The sequence below is a fragment of the Anopheles darlingi genome, chromosome 2 (genome assembly GCF_943734745.1).
Source record: "Anopheles darlingi chromosome 2, idAnoDarlMG_H_01, whole genome shotgun sequence".
NCBI lineage: Eukaryota > Metazoa > Arthropoda > Insecta > Diptera > Culicidae > Anopheles > Anopheles darlingi.
The window spans coordinates 18,004,592-18,023,396 of record NC_064874.1 but is presented as its reverse complement, the minus strand read 5'-3'; the positions used below and the strand labels follow the sequence as shown (position 1 = coordinate 18,023,396).

General features: G+C 47.9%; 4 protein-coding genes across 5 annotated transcripts; all 4 read right to left on the bottom strand.

Annotated features, from left to right (window-relative positions):
• Nucleotides 1-1,424: 1,424 nt before the first annotated feature.
• LOC125951854 (homeobox protein goosecoid-like) lies at nt 1,425-3,650 on the bottom strand. Its single transcript, XM_049680936.1, has 5 exons — nt 3,615-3,650; nt 3,097-3,221; nt 2,825-3,030; nt 2,437-2,720; nt 1,425-1,691 (listed from the first exon to the last, which is right to left on the bottom strand). The coding sequence occupies exons 1-5, from the start codon at nt 3,648-3,650 to the stop codon at nt 1,425-1,427; spliced, it is 918 nt and encodes a 305-aa protein (XP_049536893.1).
• A 221-nt stretch (nt 3,651-3,871) lies between these two features.
• Nucleotides 3,872-6,288, bottom strand: LOC125948174 (uncharacterized). 2 transcript variants are annotated; one of them, XM_049673990.1, is made up of 3 exons: nt 6,023-6,288; nt 4,780-5,382; nt 3,872-4,704 (listed from the first exon to the last, which is right to left on the bottom strand). In XM_049673990.1, exons 1-3 carry the CDS (start codon nt 6,095-6,097, stop codon nt 3,925-3,927), a joined length of 1,458 nt encoding a protein of 485 aa, XP_049529947.1. In that variant the 5' UTR covers nt 6,098-6,288; the 3' UTR covers nt 3,872-3,924. The 2 variants fall into 2 exon arrangements, with proteins under 2 accessions (XP_049529947.1, XP_049529946.1); XM_049673989.1 differs by lacking the exon at nt 6,023-6,288 and adding an exon at nt 5,791-6,004.
• Nucleotides 6,289-7,507: 1,219 nt separating this feature from the next.
• LOC125948223 (40S ribosomal protein S29) lies at nt 7,508-8,408 on the bottom strand. The gene is made up of 3 exons (XM_049674062.1): nt 8,276-8,408; nt 7,999-8,098; nt 7,508-7,630 (listed from the first exon to the last, which is right to left on the bottom strand). Exons 1-3 carry the CDS (start codon nt 8,335-8,337, stop codon nt 7,622-7,624), a joined length of 171 nt encoding a protein of 56 aa, XP_049530019.1. The 5' UTR covers nt 8,338-8,408; the 3' UTR covers nt 7,508-7,621.
• A 1,932-nt stretch (nt 8,409-10,340) lies between these two features.
• LOC125951846 (MAGE-like protein 2) lies at nt 10,341-10,990 on the bottom strand. Its single transcript, XM_049680925.1, has 2 exons — nt 10,979-10,990; nt 10,341-10,889 (listed from the first exon to the last, which is right to left on the bottom strand). Exons 1-2 carry the CDS (start codon nt 10,988-10,990, stop codon nt 10,341-10,343), a joined length of 561 nt encoding a protein of 186 aa, XP_049536882.1.
• Between the last annotated feature and the right edge of the window lie 7,815 nt (nt 10,991-18,805).

Genomic DNA, 18,805 nt, shown 5'->3' with positions numbered 1-18,805 from the left:
GGTATTGCCAAACGGGTCGGTTGTTGGCCGGCGGTTTGAGTTATTTATCGGTAGAATATTTATTAAGAATTCACATGATAGTTTCACAATAATTACGTAGAATGTAAGAGTTTTGGTTTTTGTTTTTGGTTTATGTTTTGTTTGTTTGTGGTTTTTTGGATAATACTAGCGAGGCATCTTCAAACCCCGACAAGAAATGGGAATTGGATTATGCCAGGAAAATGTCTATTAAGGGAGGATAGGCGCAGCAGCACCATCCTCGGATACGGGAGTCCCTAGTCTGTGGGGCACAAACAAACAACCTATCAACGTTGACTCGAAATCCGCCTCGAAATTCGGCACCACAGGTGCGCAAGTCACCGGGAGCTATGTTACAATAGACAGACCAGAAGCCGGATCTGCGCCAGACACGCGTGTCACTCACTGGTATGCTCTTAAATATATGATACAATTGCTTAATACTTAAAGTCGCCGCGCCTCTCGGACCCTCGGCCGCACACACGCTGTGACTATTTGTGTGAAAAAGTATTGCACGCGGACGCACACACACACACACACACGGAATGGGGGGCTGCTGTTATGACCTTGTATGGTTCCGTATCATGTTCGCGTTTCGATCCCCCAAAAGATCGCGGGACCGCGCCGACTAACGGCATGACATCATCCCCGCGGATCCGTGCTTACGATAATGCTCACGTGCACCACGGGGCCAACTCCCCACCCCGTCGCACCAAACCCAACCACCAGATTACCCAGCTCCAGCTGGAGTTACTTACTCGTTATTTATTAGTACGTTTGATTATTTTATGGACTTGCACAGGAGTCGGTTGTTGCAGAAGGAGATGAAGGAGACGCAGAAGCTCTGGCGCTGCAACGGCGTGAACGTGCTCGCACACATCACATCCAACTCCATATGTTTACGTGAAGGGGCTCATGATGCTGGTGGAGAACCCGGTGCAGTACTGCTTAACTTATTGTTCAATAAAAAACAATAAAATACTATTATTTGCTTCACACGCATCAACTTTCCCGCCATGTTCCGTAATGAGTGACGTTATCAACCACTATGAGTGTGGTGTTTAGCTTTCTCCATCCGTCGTCGCCTAACTTAGTTAGCCTGAAAGTGTTGTGAAATGCAGCGGACCCCATCCGACACCAGCAAAGCGTTAATGCGCGAGGAGACGCGCATGAAGCGTCATCACTCCGACCACATTCAAGGGGAAACATCAAAACACCGAAATGCACCTAATGTACAGTAGTCTCTGCGTGTATGTGTCTGTGTGTTTGTGCGTGTGTCTAAGATTACAGAGTACCTCAAGGTACTGCATCCTGTCTATCTGCCTGCCTGCCTGCATGGCTCCACCGGAATTGCTTAGCTTTCGTCTCGGGTTTCATCTGCACCACCATCGGCCACTGCAGCTTTATCATACCACCTCCACATCGGACGCATCGCTATTGCTATTGTTGCTCATCAGCTCATCGCACTTTGGCACCACCACCATCGGTTTGTCCTTGCCCGTCGACCCCGTACCGAACATGCCAGTTTGCTGCAGTTGCCGAAGCTTCTCCTGTGCCGTTACCGGGATGTTGATCAGCTTCCGTATTTTACTGTTAATCTCGTAGTTGGAGAACTGTTCCTGTTCTTCGCGCTTCTGCTTCCGCCACTTGGCACGCCGGTTCTTGAACCAAACCTGCAACAAAGGAAAGAGGGAAGAGGGGTGGACATATTAGCATTGCTGACTCGGAGCATGGTATTTGCGCCAACGCTGGAAGCGGCTGTTCCTTGCCACTCCCGGCAGTAGTGGAATTTAGTGCCCGATGGTTCAATCGAATTCCAGGAAATGGTGGATGTTGTACTTCAAAAGAGGTGCAGCATTTCCGACTCCAGGAATCAATCAACTATTCCCGGAACCGAGGGAATATCCTTGTTGACTACGACCGAATTGCGAGCTAAGTAATATCATCCCAGTAGATGGTAGTAGAGTTGTCTATATCGTGTCCCCAGGTGCCAGATGGAAGCGAAAGATTCCACCCCATCCAGATCCAGTAGATTATTTGAACACAAAGTCGTTAATAACGCCGGGAACGCCAGATATCTTCATCAGTTATCCGGACCCGGGCTGTAAACCTCGGGACCGAACTTCGGGACCGAACAGAAAGTTGTACCTTCTGTGTCGGCATCCCCGGGCCTAGGGTAAGATTTCTTTCAACTTTCGCGTGGGGTTAGTGTTTCGATCGCGATTGCTAAATACTCTGATTACCAGCGCCATGATGTTCCGGTCCTATGGTATGGCGCGTGGCCGCATGTAAAACTTTGCGATAACCTTCGCCGTCGTGTGCCGCGAGCGTCGCTCTCAACGCATGGTTTCACTAAAGCCCCGGGACCACGACGGGACTTTCGTCTTTTCCTCTCACTCCTTCTCTTTGTGAACTCACCTCAACACGCTCCTCCTTTAGATCCACCTTGATGGCCAACTTTTCCCGCAGCAGCACATCGGGATAGTGTGTCTTGTCGAAGGTGGCCTCGAGCTGTTCGAGCTGTTCCTCGGTGAAAATCGTTCGATGCCGCCGTTTTCGCTTGATGTGCGAATCGGTGCTGAGGAAGGGGTAACGTGGCCGGAAGCTACCGTTGCACGCGACCAGCCCGACCTGCTGGTGCAGGTGGGCCGCGAACAGATCCGAGGGCTGCAGATAGCTGTGGCAGGACGATGGATACGCTACTGGAAGAAGAGAAGGAGAGCGCGGAGGTGTGAGTGAAAGTTTTGCGCCAAAGAAACTCTTTTCCCCTTTTTCCACCCAGAGTGCAGGGTGAGGTGCAACTTACTTCCAAGAATGTTCGCGGGTAGCATCGTGGTACCGGTGGCGGGGTTCGCATCGCTGGCCGAGGGCAGATGAAGCGTGCTGGCCGCGGTGCAGCGAAAGTAGTTCGATAGGCTTTGTTTGGTATGCTCGAGTTCGTACGCGGCCACCGTCGCTGCACCATCCAATCGTTGTGGCACGGGCGAAAGCAGCTTATCGCCGAGTGAACCGCTCGCCTTGGCCTGCCTTAAGTCCTGGTGCTGCTGCTGTTGCTGTTGCTGTTGCTGCTGTTGCTGCTGGTGGTGATGGTGATGGTGATGGTGATGGTTTAGCCCAAGTATGCTTTCGATCGTGAAGACCGAGGCGAACGAGGGCCGCGAATCGTTGGCCAGGCTCGTCGTTTCCTCGCGCCCATGCCGTTCCTTTTCCGTTGGTTCTTTGTAGCATTTCAAGCTGCCGTTACTGCTGCTGCTGGTACTGCTGGTGCTGCTGCTGGTGCTACTGCTACTGCTGCTGCTACTGCTGCTGGCACCGTTTAACCGTTCGTTACCAAACATTGGATGCTGGGGTCCGGCCCCTGGCCGGAATAATGTCCTTAACGCTTGCAACCAACGAACGGGGCTTCCGCTAGCAAACGCGGAACAATACCACGCGACGACGACGACGACGACGATTCGATCGATCGAGAACAGATTAATGGCGAGCAAACCACAGCTAATCGACGATAATTGAACGAACAAACGCAGAGCACCACCGCACGGAGGACACGGTTCGCTTGGAGAAAATTTTTACCTTTCGAATGGCTTTAATCCTACCGCTTTCCTGCGCGTTCTCGCTACGGCCCGTGGCATTTAGGGGGAGGGCGCTGTTTGATTATTTCTGAAACCGAGAGATCCCTCCCCATGACAGCAGCCGCCAGAAATCGGTGAGCGGTTGGATTAACTCGCCGGCCACGTTGTCATAGCAGACGGTCGGCGCAGGATCGCGTCGAATTTTTCAAACAAATTTCCTTTCTTTCAAAGTAACAGGGAATAAAGCAATACAGCTAACTGAACATGAGCATCCCTGCATTGTTTTAGTGAAATTACTCATACCTAATGATGGCGCGGTGCTGCGCGTGGCCGCTCAGATGGCGTGCATTTGAATCAACAAATCACAAACTATTTCCTCCCCTTTGCTCTTCCGGAACGTCACGTTGGTTTGGTTGTAGACGATGTTTCGGATGTTCCAGATGAGCTGGTTGACACACAGCTTCTCCTGCGGTTTCGCAACCACAGCAGCCTCCAGCATGCCCAGCATGTGCTGCTGCTGCTGCTGTGGTGATGTTGGTGTAGTTCCGTTGACTGTCGTCGCCGTACCATCCTCCGTTTGGCCACTGTCTACCGCCACAACGTACGGTTCCCAGTCCGACAAGACTTTGCGCATCCAGTGCTTCTTGCTGACGGTGTTACGGGTCGAACGAGTGCCGAAGATGTTGATGGCTTTACAGAAGATGTAGCCCAGCTTAGCATAGAACACCTCCTGACCGTCGGTCGCGATGTACATGTGGTTGATGTTCATTACGCTCTTGCAGTACTGTTCGACCTCGTTCATGAGATGTGTACCGATGCCACGACCCCGGTACCGATAGTCCACAACCACCGATTCAACGTAGGCCGCATTATCGTCGGCCGGTACAGGGGATACCTTGGCATGACCCAGTACTACCGTCGCACCCTCGATTAGCTGCGTTAACACGAGCGTAATCGGCAATGTGTCGGTGCTGGTCTCGAAACCCCAGAACCGTGCCATCCGCGAGCGGGGCCATTCGGCATTAATCATCCGGACGCACTGCTCCTTTAGCTCCGGGTACCGGTGTATCGCTACCACCTGATACGGTTCGTCCGAGGTCGGTGGTGGTGGTCCCTGTCGGTGGTAGGTTTACAATACAGTTTGAGTTCTCACTATGCATCAAAAATGTCTGAGGATTGCGGTACTTACATCATAAGCGACACGCTTCTTCACGTAGCTATAGTAATCCTGGTAGGTATCGTCGTCCTCCTCCTCGTTGTAGTAGTAATAGTAGTAACAGTTCTGGCGCTGATTATACAAATCCTCCTCTGACGATTCGTACTGCTTCACTATCCACTGGTCGGGTGTCGTTGAGAGGACGAACTTGGGGACACCCCGCCGATCGGAGCGCTCCAGTATGTCACCGTACGCCCGCGCTCTCGTAAAGGTGTACCGGAACTTGGCACGAAACACATTTTGGTCCCGCAACGCCACGAAGATGTGCTCGATGTTAAGATAGTACAGGTACTCCTGGGTCGCTATCACCTCCAGTAGGCACCGTTTGGCACAGGAAGGGATACGTGAGATGGAGCAGAGGGCAAGCACGTGGACACGGTCGCTCGTACCGCTGGACAGTATCATGCTGGTCGGCATGTCCTGACAGAGCTCGAGCGTTTTTAGCTTCTCCGTGCGGACACGCTTCCATTCGCGATTGATCTGCTTGTTGCACGATCGATACCAGCTGTTCTTGTTGTGGATGGGCAGAATGAAGTAGTGATGATCGTCATGCTCGAGGTCGATTCTGTAGGGAGACTATAGAAGAGCAGAGAGATAGAGTGAGAGAGAGAGTAGAAACGATACGGCACACGGGCACCTGTTCAATATTCGCACTCGAGCGCGCGCAAACGCCGCTCGCACCACGTGTTTACGCGGGACCAAGCGGGTAGTTTATCGATTTCGCACCGCGCGGTTTAATGAAACATTGAAAATGTTCTTCGCAGCGGCCGCAGCAGCACACGAGATCACAAGAAGACAACAAAACACAAGCAAACAAGCTGTTGAATAACAAGAACCCGGCGTTGGCACCATCGAGCGTGATCGAGCATTTCGTAACAGTTTGGCATTCGATAGCACTTTCGATTACGACGGCGACGTATTAGAACCGCCAATCAAATGTCCTCCAACACACCGGATGCTCTTTGTTCTGAAACACACACGCACCAACATTTCACCAGCAGTATCGCTTTTCACGCGGTGTACAGGAGCAGCTCTTATCCTGCCGCCCCAGGCCAATCCAGGGGGAGGTTGTTTATCGACCTCGTGGAGTACGGACCGGGGGAAGGGTTTTCCGGGACGCATTGACGGGAAAGGTGGGTGCCCCCGTTTTCTGGGAAATTTATCACCCGCAAACCACCACCACCACCACTGCCCTTGGTTGTCCTGAATTTATTACCTTCCACTGTTTACGTCTCCTGTGGTGGTTCCGCGTGGTCGGGGCACGCCGTGAGTGCTTCCGCTCGTACAACATTCTTATCGCAAGTGAACCGGTCGACTGATCGATCAGCTGTTTTGAAATGGGTTCTAGTGGGTGGCTCACACCCACCCGCAGGCTACAGGTTCCGGGAGGTGCTTTTTTTAGAGCCAGTGTGCCCTGCACGCCGTCGTCGTCGTCGTCCTCTTTCGTGCCCGCAATGATCGGGTTGGGATGGCTAGACGACCCGTGGTGGGATCGGTGCCAACGTTGCACGCGGTGCTGAAGAACATTGAAAGTCCTATCATGCTGCATTCGCTCGAGTATATCGCGAGCGCTCGATATTGCATCAGCGTTTGGTAGCACGCGACCGATTTAATTAGGAGATGTTCTCCGAATACACGTCAGTGTTTTTTTTCTAACATTCCAGTCACGTGATTGATACCTCGATCTCGCCAGTTAATGAATCGACTCCTGTGCCAACGGCAGTTAGTCAATCAAACGTGCCACATTTGAAGGACTTGAGGAACGTTTGCTACCATGCCATGCGGTAAGGTACGGAGGAATCACTTGAATGATTACTCAACATGCTCTGGATGCCGGTATACATCCAGCAACCCACGGTCACGGTTCGTTGAGTGATGTCTCGTGGCCGTTATTCGCCGAAGATACGGCACGCAAAATAAATCATCCTCCATCCATCCACATCCGTTTCATGATTTTTATTGGTTTCTCGAGTGTTTGATGCTTCCTACGCACCGCTTCAAATCTGCTCTGATCCGATTGATGCTGACGTCGTCTTCGTCGTCGTCGCCGCCGTGGGATGTTTAACATGGAAAAATGCAGGAGTGGCCGCACGAAGACAATGAATATCCTGTTGCCGTGTTAAACAGGGTCAGCAGCATGGTACATTTCGATACAAAGTAGCGAACGATCCGGATTGCTTTTATTCCGTGGAAATCCGAGCGACAGACACAGACTATTTATTGCCATAATCGAACTGCATTTAAATGGGATCCAGCGAAAAACTCTAGAATACCTCTAACGAGACGAGTGAGAGCAAGTAAATAAACATGACCCAGAGAAAGGAATTTGGGTGATTCGGCAACGTTGACGATCAGCTGAGAAAATATTCTGAAGCGAGCTTCAGCGTCAGCAATGTAAGCAAATTACTAATTTTAGCTGATGGAGTCTTCTGTTGTGCCCGATTGCCGAAAACATCTGCTACCGAGCGACCTCGAAATGCTTACATTCTGACCCATTAAGAGAGAAAGTTGTCACGGTTTCCGATTGAGTGCGACCCAGAACCTCCATGTCGGTGGGGATCAATTTCATGGAGTGTGTATCCGTGCAATCATCAAACATGGGCTATAAATGTTCCGTTTGTTCCGTGGAGCAGCTCCCCGTGTCATCACAATTACAGTTGCCATAGTTGCAGATAAAGAACAGATCCAGGCCAGAAGGATCGATTTTAGGTTATGTATTTGCAGACATTTTATTCCTCACATATCACCACTGCCAACAAGTTTGCAAATCTTTCTTGATGCCGTATGGGAGGAAATCTGAGAATGGATCTCTGGTTTAATCCAGCTGAAATGGTAAAGATGAAAATGCATTCATTAATTTTGCGTTTTGTGGAAAATGAGGCAGAAATATAAAATCGTTAGTCATTCGGAATAGGTTCTGTGTGGATTTTGTGCGCTTAAAAATAACATTTTTTCCTTTGAAGAATCTTAGAAGGCGATAAGGAAGTGAAAATAATGTAAAAAGTATCGAACAAACCCAGGACAACCATACTATTCTACTTGTCTAGGTAGTCTGTAAGCAGTTAATTAGCATAACATATTCCAAAAGCGTCTGGTAGCTAAAGTTCTTGGCCCGTTCTTCTGCCCTGGTATGTTGTCATCCACCCTATTCCGGTCACCCCTCCCATACACCGAGACGCGTTCCATATTTACCTTCCTGAAGCCAATATCCTTGGCGTACTCGCGGAAGCACTGTCGGCAAATGTTCAGCCCGTACTTTCGGATCATTCCGTGGTTGTTGGAGCAGGCACGGCTAAAAGCAATCCAAAGAAAGACCATAGATTATTGTTTCCGCTTCGCACACAGGGAAGCGGCTGCAAGATGGCGAGTGCCGCAGCGCGCGGTACACGTGCCTACAAGCGCACCTCGCAGCCCTCGGTTTTACGTCGATTTCGGTCCGTGGGGGACATGATTTATACACGAAACTCACCAGAAGCGCGAGCCCTGTCCATATTTACGTGGATGCGAGTACCACAAGTTGGCGAAACCCATTTTTTCGATGAAAATTTGCACGTAAAATCACGAACGTGTTTCTCACGGAAAACCTGAAGGCAAAAGAGAGTGACAGCTGTCGGTTTGACACTTGCTTTGACAACCAGATTGACGGCTGTCGCTTGGACCAGTACACATAGTCCGCAACAGCAACAAGGCTGCATACTTTCCACCAACGAACTCACCAAAGTCACCAAACTCACCACCCAAGGGTGGAAAGTACGCCGTTTTTGTAGGACAAAGGTGTACTTTTGTCCTGGGAAAAAAGTGCGACTTTATCCCACGATTGGCAGTATGGGACGGTGTAAAAACGGCCTCGAATCGGTTCCAGTCCAACCGGTGCGGTATTGGTGCTGTTTCTGAAGGGTTTGTTTTGAGAAGCAGAAAACTAATTTCAGATAATTGTATTTTTGAAACATTTTATGTATTTTAGCATATTATATATCACTTTTATAACAACACTGAATCACATTCGAGTCACAGGAAAGCGCTGAACAGCCGAGGAAACATCTATTGCGATATCTTCTGTTCACCCAGAACCTTCCTTCAACATACACACAGTCAGGTTGTTCTTCGTTAACGAAATGAACTCCATCCTAAACGGCTTCTGCATCATCTCCAGCATCCATTGCACTGAAAACACCGTGGAAAATGTTGGACTTTAATGAATAAAACCACTTTTCTCGCTGGAGCAACTTACCGAACTGCAACCGCGCTAACACTTTGACAGGTTCACTGTGCTGTACCGATTGGACGCCGAGAACCGATGAAAAAGTCCCAAAAAAGTCGTGATTTCCCAAGGGTGGAAAGTACGCCGTTTTTGTAGGACAAAGGTGTACTTTTGTCCTGGGAAAAAAGTGCGACTTTATCCCACGATTGGCAGTATGGGACGGTGTAAAAACGGCCTCGAATCGGTTCCAGTCCAACCGGTGCGGTATTGGTGCTGTTTCTGAAGGGTTTGTTTTGAGAAGCAGAAAACTAATTTCAGATAATTGTATTTTTGAAACATTTTATGTATTTTAGCATATTATATATCACTTTTATAACAACACTGAATCACATTCGAGTCACAGGAAAGCGCTGAACAGCCGAGGAAACATCTATTGCGATATCTTCTGTTCACCCAGAACCTTCCTTCAACATACACACAGTCAGGTTGTTCTTCGTTAACGAAATGAACTCCATCCTAAACGGCTTCTGCATCATCTCCAGCATCCATTGCACTGAAAACACCGTGGAAAATGTTGGACTTTAATGAATAAAACCACTTTTCTCGCTGGAGCAACTTACCGAACTGCAACCGCGCTAACACTTTGACAGGTTCACTGTGCTGTACCGATTGGACGCCGAGAACCGATGAAAAAGTCCCAAAAAAGTCGTGATTTCCTCCCAATTCCGCCATACCGATTCAAATGTCTACATGGGTTCCTCCCAATTCCGCCATACCGATTCAAATGTCTACATGGGTGGTGACGGATCCTCGCAGGTCGAACCTGTACGGACGGTCGTTCACTGTCGAGACAGGCGGTACATTGGCCAGTAGGAAGGCGAAGGTGATAGCGATCGTCCAGCGATGTATCCAACACATTTTCCTGTCCCGAAAGGTCCACTACTGCTCTTGGCTTGCACAGATTGGCCTTGGCCGGAAACCTTGACTAGGCAACCGGCAAAAAAACGATCGCCTGGGTGACTAACAGAAACACATCACTACTCGCATTATTGATCGTACATGCCCATGAGATATTGGAATAGTTTTCAATCAGTTCTTTCAGCCATTTCTCTCCACACCAAAACCACTTGAAATGCAGCGTAGAAATACTTTATTCATCTTTCGCCCGGAAGTGGGGCCGAACGGAAAGTGGATTTTACAAGCGATCGGATTTAAATACGGGGTGCATCAAGCAAATGTTGCTCACACATAAATCGAAGTATATTCGTCGTCGAATATACTTAACACCATTTTCGACCATTTTTTCCCATCCAACCTCTCCCACGCCGATATCCTAGAAATGCCAGTTACGATGCGTTTTCTCGTTCTGCATGATGTGCTTGTAGACGGTCACCGGAACCGGAAATGGTTTCGGAACGGGGACCTCGATCTTCTTCAGCACCTCCACGGGGAACGGTTTCTCCACCTCGATCGGGTACGGTTTCTCGACCGTGTACGGGACCGGTTTCTCGATCACCTTCGGGATCACTTTGTAGATCGGGATCTTGATCGGTTGCTCCACGTTCACCTGCAGCGGATACGGTTGCGGAATGTAGACCTTGATGTAGTGCGGCACAGCGATGGGCACCGGATGGGGCACCGGTACGCCAACCTTCTGGAACACGGGCACCGGATAGGATTTGGATTTTTCCGAAACGGTCGAATGGATCTGACCCCCGGCGTGAGCGTGAGCTTCCTTGAGGTTTTCCAGCGCCTCAAGGTACTTCACATCGAGCACGTTCTCTTCCGAATCATTGTACACGTACTTCCCGTTCGCCTCCTGAATGGCACCCTGCAGCACCAGCAGCAACAACCCTACCGTGACCACTGACGAACAACACATCTGCGGGAAGAAGGAATCGAAATTATGAAGGAACACACGCTCACGTTACACACACACACACACACACGTACACGATCGAGAGTACTCACTAAAGGACTCATGTTTTCGGGCAGCACAAATGAGATGATCACTGAATCGAACTGCACATCAAGACACCGGGCACAACAATGGATAACCGATGGATGGCGAACGCTGCTTTTTATACATCCACCACCATACGCCAACCAAAAGACTCCCGAATCAAAACACCCGATCGAAGGGATTCTTGGTGATCGAATGGGTTGGTTTACTTCTTTCGTTTTCATTCAACACCCCCAAAACGCCGCTATCCGTATGCGGAAAATGCAACCCGATCGCCACCCGATCGTGCACCGGCACTAGAAACATGGTTTAGTGAGTGCCACCACCACCACCGACGATGGCGATCCCTTTCTCTTTCATCACCGCTCAAGTGGCCAGGAGGGTTTTGCGTTTCCCCCGACGCGGCGGCCACTGGCCATACGGAAACGAAGCATAAGGCGCGGAAACTCGGTGTCAGGGCATTAGATGGGCTTTTCCTTCTTTCCTTCTTTCGCTCGTGCCACCGCTTGGATCGCGGATGGCCAGCTGACTATTTCCCCGTATTGCAAATAGCCCTTCCCCCATTGGAGTGTGCGGTGGGGCGGCCACCTCTCGAGTTCGTGGACGTGCTTTCGGTGCGTGCGGATTCGATATCATGATATTGAAACTCGATCACTTCTGGTCGCCGTGGCTGGTGGCTCCGGTAGCGGCCATTGCGTAAAATGTGGGTCAATTAGTAGATCGATGTTGGCACTGTGCAGTGGGTTATCGGGTAAAATTGATGGTCATGATTTATGTTGCCGCCTAGAAGCAATATCCTGGCGAGACGTGCAACAAAAGGAGCATTCCTTCACGCGAAACTCCCTTTTCGTCTGTGAGGTGATCGTGGAAGGCTCGATGAAATCGTCACGATTGAGGTGATTGTGATCAAGCAAGCAAGAAAGCAAGCAAAGGTGGGTGTCCGTATCAGTAATTGAGCATAATTGGGCGTTGGCTGACGACGTAAAGCTATGCGGTGATGGGTGCTCTGTGATGGTTGACGAATGTGCATCATTACAGCTGGGGTGGTCCTTATCGTTATGGATTTTGACGGGGCTTTCGGTACACGTAGATCTTGCCTATACTAAGAAGTCAGCGGCCTTTTAATTTTGTAGTTTTGTAAACTTTCTATAATAGACGGTACACTTTGTGTGACCGTCTTCTTGGCGACGTTTGGTTTCTTATGTTTTGCTGCGGTAAGTGGCGATAGGAGTCATTCGATCACACCCCTTTTTGTTTTAACATAAAGTTGTAAAAGTAACGGTACACAATTATGAAATGAAGGGGAAAATGTAATAGCCCGTAAAAAGATCGATGGTTATTAGGGGGAAGCTTTGGTTAATTCAGGCCGAAAAATAGCTCATTTAAAAAAAAATTGTCCAGAAGCCATTCCACTTCATTTTTACAAGTGAATAACATATTAAACGTCAACTTTTCAAGAATATTTGGGCCTATTTTGGGGAAGATTTATTAAAAATATTCGTTTATGACATGCAATCTAGAAAGGTAAGTCTGCAAAAATGCACTTTTTGCGGTGCCCATCGTAGTCACGTATCGGGTCATTAGAAGTATACAAATCTTAAACAAATTTTAAACAAAAAAGTATTAACAATTTTAACAGAAACTCGACGGGGCTACCTGGTAAATAGTGATAAGATAAGCACTCATAAAAAAATGTAGAAAGTAAAAGCGAAGAAATAAAATAAAATGCCGAGGCTCCCCATTAAAGTTATGGAACCGTGTTTGTGTGCCCTAAAACCACCGTACCGGTTTGATGGACAGAGGGGCAGGGGTTGAAAAAATGTTTGATTTGACCGTTAAAAAAACGAAGGTTTTTCAAAATTTGAATTCGATTTTGAGCTATCAGAGTGTGCTCAGTTTCGAGCTTTTCGGTGCTTTTTATGGCGAGCAGTACGTTTGCATGCAAAGCTGAAAAGCTCGTGCATAATTGCTGTGCAAATTATAAGGGAGCGAGGAAACGGATCAGCAACGAAGCGATTTTCCACCTCATCATATCACTTCATCACTTACTTATCAGGCGCTACAACCGACATACGGCCAAATATCCTTCTGAACAGTGTCCAAGTCTCAGAGGCGTATGCAAGCACCGGTACTACCATATATACGTCATATATGGTCCCCGCTTCGCATACAAACCTAGGATATGAATAAACGCAGTTGAAAAAGGATCTAGCGCAATTGTCGAAGAGGTATGCAGTTGCTTTCACTCGAATACACCGAGCATGCATTCATCTCTTTCATGAAGAGCCTGTTGCATTTAAGACAGGCACATGATTGATCGACATTCCATTCAATGCAAAGCAAACTCAAGGATTAGAACACATTACAGTGAATTGAAAACAGAGCATTACAATTCGTCTCATCGAGTTTGCTAGCAAGAAGGGAACAAATTCTTACAGGGTCTCCATTTGTTGCGGAAGATCAATCATAACATAAACGAAGGTCCTATTCATGTCAATGCACCTTGAATTCCTGAAACTATGAATGATTTAATACTGTCTCGGAAAAATTATTCGAGGATTATTCAGTGCATTAGCTCTAACACCTACTCAAAGTTCTGCAAACCAAAGTATCGATTAGGTGCAACGTGTGGCAAAGAAATACACTTTGCTGAAACGAAAAAAAAAAATGGAGGTGAAAATACAAAAGTGATGTCCGCTTTCGATGTCGCCCTCTCGATATTGCTTCAAGCATCAGATAACCTTTTTCGTGCGTCTAGACAGCATCATTTTCTTTCCACATAATTCGTCATTTGAATAGTTTTTAAGAACGAAATGGTGGTTTCACGGATATCTATCATACCAATCGTATCGCAAACCCTCCCTTCGACATCGTTAGCAAATGTAACCAACTAGCCGCTAATGCTGATCTCAGATGGTTTCATCTCAATCGTCCTTTCTGTGAAGAGAAACGATCGGCAAGTTGAGGCACGATTCAGGATGTCTGGGGTTCCGCTTGCAACTTATGCTGGCCCTCAATCCGTTCGATCAAGATCTGATCAATCCTGATTTTCTTCTAGCAAAGGAGAGAGACTCAAGATCCTTTCCGTTCCTTTTTGACCCAAGCTGTGGAAGTTAAAGTGTTGGAAACAAGAATCCAAACACAGCGCTTTTCCATTTCCAGGCTGCATTCCCTTCTCAGTTGCATGCACATTTCGCTGCCCGAGGATGGAGGAATTGATGGCCGCCATATAAGATGGCTACCATTCGCTTCCTCGATCCGATCGACCAACCATCTTCGGATCAATCAACCCCGAGCCGCCGCGCGGTATGCCGCTACTCATCAAGGCTATCAAGTCGCATGATTCCGAAACTATCACTCTCTCACACACACACACACATGCGCGCAGGCACACGCAAACCCTGTGGTATGGCTGTATGATTAAATGTAATTTAATTGTCACCCATAAGCAAAACAACACGCGCGAATGCTCAGTGTGCTCCGGGGTCCGGGGTGCTAAATTACTGACCACTGGACTGTCCAGACTGGCCAGGGTTCGTGTGTGTGTGAGCGGTTGAACCGCCATTTCCACCGCCACCGCCACCGCTGCACGAATGCGCAATGTTTGTAATTACAGGCTGACACCAGTTGCTGCACCGGAGAGTCCAGATGGATTCACAAAGGCCACGACGACGGCGACGACGCTCTAGCAGACCGTGTGCCAGGGATGCCTCTCGTCCGCCATTTCTTAAGATTTACGGTGTAAAGAGTCAATCGGTTGCTGCTGCTGCTGCTTAGGCAATCGGCCGACCAGCGTGCGCCACAAATAACAAATTAATCCGAGGCCAGCGCAGCACTCGGAACAACAACAGTAGCTTCACCTCTTTTCGATATAATTGGGGGGGAATCCAGGATGAATGCAATCTTGTGGCGCAGATCTCGCAGATCAGACCTCTTATCTTATCGCACCGTTGCTGCTGTTACATGTTCATGCAGCATAACGGGCGCACGATGCTTTTCGCTCTCCGATCTGTTACAGTTTTTCTTTCCCTTCTGCCCTGGAAAAGCTCGATCCCGATAACGCGCGTTAATGTAAAAGCGCATTGCCCGTTCCGTTTGGCGAATGTCAGGGGTGCGGCGAGATACTAAAACGCCTGTCAAACAGTTTTCCAACAATTATTATGCTCAACTCTGCTCAACGGCTCGGACGAGGACGGCTCGGTTGGGAACGATCATGTTTTGTTTGTTTGTTTCTGCGGCCCACATTCCCCATTCCCCTCACCGGCCTAGTGCTGGGTGGTAGTAATTAGAAAAAGCTGAAGGTCGCAAACGCAAACGATGATGATGATGGTGGAAGCTGATATGGCTTATCTCCGTTCACGTCCAACTTGTTTTAACCCCAGCAATGGCTGTTGGAAAATCGAATTAAAATTCGAAAAACCTATTCCGTTGTTTTCATCAAAATTCAGTGCAGCTTCTCTCTCTCTCGCTTCCCTCTCTCTTCCCTTTTTCGTCTTGTTTCGTCTTGTCGTTGTTTGCCTGGCCATGATGACGCCTTACGAGGACTGAAGCTTACACGGCGCAAGCACTACAATTCGTTACACCTATCCGGTTCGGTTAGGGCCAGGGACCGGCCCCCCTGCGCCATGGATGACGTTTGACACCGGCGAAATGTGTGTGATCCATGATGAATCCACGCATCGCATTATCTCGATTTCTTCTCGACCCTCTCCTGGACCGCTCTCGCTGGCGTGGAAATGCGTAGTGAGATCCGTAACGAAGCCGATAATCTGCTTTTGTTGAGACCGCGTGAATACCGATGAGTGTTATGGTTGAAATGAGACCGGGTTCGTTCGTTCGTTCAGGCTCGACTCTCCCTCCTTCCTGGTGCTGCTTCTCGATGCGTGTCTTTGCCGTGGCCAGGACCACGGGACAGGTCTGCCGCTGCTGCTGCTGCTGCTGCATGTTTGCCGTCAGATTGTCCGACCGCGAGCGCTCGCGCCATCTTCTTTATCTTAATAGATTTCCTAGAAGAGGCAGCGAATTGAATGTAAATCGCTTCGCTTAATAGTTTTACAGCGTCAGCGTCGGGATCTTTTGTGGCTAAGGGAGACAAAAGGAAGGGGGAATGGAAGGAGTGGTATTATGTTCCGGGTAGTAATAGAGAACCCACCCAGGGGAACCGGCCATTCCGTGGCCATTTAACAATCAACATTTCTGACTGGAAAATGATGAGATGAAGTTTTGCAACAACAAAAAAATAATAATAAAACCAGAGCGCAACGTCCGCCATTACCGCCACGTATCGGCCTGTCAGTGGTGGCCAATTTGACCATAAAAGGGCCACATTGTTGCGCCAGACCAGGCCAGGCCGTCTCGCCGACAATAATGCTCATCGCACGGCGCTCGGCGCACGACGCACGACAGCCTAAATGCTGAGCGGCCAACTTCCGGCTCAAGTGCGGTCGCCATTTTGTGTAATAATAATTTCATTGTTATCTTTCGGTGGTTTCGTCCATTTTTACAATCATCCCCGCCCCGCCCCGCCCCGCCACGAAGGGGTTTGAGCCCCCCCCCCCTCCCCCCTCTTCCGGTTTCGATGCGGTCGATAATTGCTCCGCATTCGTGGCCATGCAAATGCTCGCCGGCCTAGCATAAACCGGACCGGTATGTTTGCTGTATGTTGCCTTGGAATGGCCAAGATGGAAAGGCCTCCCGGGCCGGAGAGTGTCAATCAAGTGCGCGTATCATTGAAATTACGGAAAATAATGAAACCACGGCACGACAACACCCCCTTCCACCACCACCACCCCCATCCCATGACATGATGACTGCCGGCTAATTTTATGCATTTAAAGTAATTCCGCTGGAAAATTGTTTTGTGCAATAAAAAGATGGAGGCAGGAAAAGGAAGGGAAAGAAGAGCGTCGTGCCCCCCCCCCCCCTTCTCGGCCACCCGTCCTGCACCGCCAAGTCTGGGATTCGCGAGTTTGCGCAAACGGTTTGATTGATTGCACCATTCGCGAATCAAAGAACCACCAGGCCAGAAGGCGAAGGTGAAGACGAAGGCGGAGGCAGGCATGCAGACGGGCAAGAAGGAAGGCTGAGAAAAGGATCGGTTGGATGATCGTCTTGGATCGTCGTCGTCGTCGTTGTGGTGGTGCTTTGCTGGGAGTTGATGCAAATCATACCCACGATTCGTGTACGCGGTCAGGGCGATTAGATTGTTTGTTGGGGCCGTCCCTAGCGGTCGAACGGTTTTTCTTTCTGTTCTCGTTCCGATGCATTCCAGTCATAGCTTCATCGTTTGGTATTTAATTGGTTTCCTCCAAGGTGTGTTTGGACCGTGTGCACTGACGTTAACTGATATGGTTTACGGTTTATATGCCTTTCGTTTTATTTACTTAGCAAAATAAATCAACGAAATTAGTACTGTTTTATCACGGTAGTGTGTATTGCTGCTGAATTTCCGGATAAAATGGCATAATTCCTCCAAAGGAGTTCGAGTACGAAGGAAATTTCCTTTCCATTGTTTTAAAGAATTTTGGTTTTCATTAGACCAGTTCAAGTAACACGTTGACGATCAAATGAGCAAAAATTAAGCGAAAACGTAGTAACCATGTTGGGATCGTATGTAAAAATAGACGTTTGAAACTTTCAAAGTTACAAGAGGTAAACACATTATGTTCTACAATACCAAACTAGCTTGCTGCTTGCATATCTGTAGGTTTTTTTTTTATTAATTCAAGTTAATGCTGTAAAAGTTTACGCTATTTCTTCTCTACCGGCACATTGCAACGATTTACGCTTAAAGTATTTAACTTGAGAGAAAAATTCCCACGAAGCAAAGCCATTTTACATAGAAATGCCTTTTTTACACCCAAACTTTCTTCTCAAGGTGTACATTTTTCGCTCAATTTATCTGTTTGTGGCGCAGCTAAGAACTCTTTAACTAAGAAACTCGTGCATGAGTTTAATGCCAATTCTTTTCGAGTGATTTTTTATCGATTTGGTTTTTTATTCTCTCCAATTCCTTGATGATGTCCCAATTCATTGCAAATTGCTCGCCATTTTGACTTTCCAAACAGGGCCTAGACGGTCTAGCTTTTCGAGCCATAGAGATTCGGCGCATATTTTGCTTGTGATGTGGCTTAAATTTGCGATTTGAGTGAGGCTTTAAATATTAATGTGAAATTTATCTTCGCGATAACATTTTCCTTCACTAGAGCTAATTTCTTTCTGATACATTAATTTGAGTAGCGATAAGGTATTGAAATGCAAATCTTTTTGTTTTCTTCACGATAAGCCTCGATGAGAATGAAATAGTTTGATGGATTGTAAAGGCTTATAGATTAACTTATGGTCAAAGATAAGGTACCATAAGACAATCGAACTTAAATCGAACAAATAGTGCACGCCGCAGTTCACAAGCCGCCGCCAGCCGCGTGACTCAAGAGATTTATTGTCGCTGAAATTCAAAGATTTATGTCATACAATTAAAACCAGCTAAATGTCTCTGTTAATCGCAATAACATATTATATTAATAAAACTGCAAATGTATTTAGTCCATCGTAAATCTTTACTGAACTTGTTTTCCAATCTATCAGTCGTTTATAATTTAGTTGTCTAGCTACTGTAGAGTGTATGCTCGTATACGGAAGTGAAGAAAGTTTAAATCTGTCGAAAATATGGGCCATAAAGGTGAGCTTATTATTCCATTCCGGAACAACAAATGCTCAAATGCTTTCGAATCCTACAACAAATGAAGAATTAATTACATTAAAATGGTAAGAACCTTCAAGCTAACGTTTAAAAAAATCCACTGCTGTTAGTGAAAGTTGTGCTGGAACCTGTT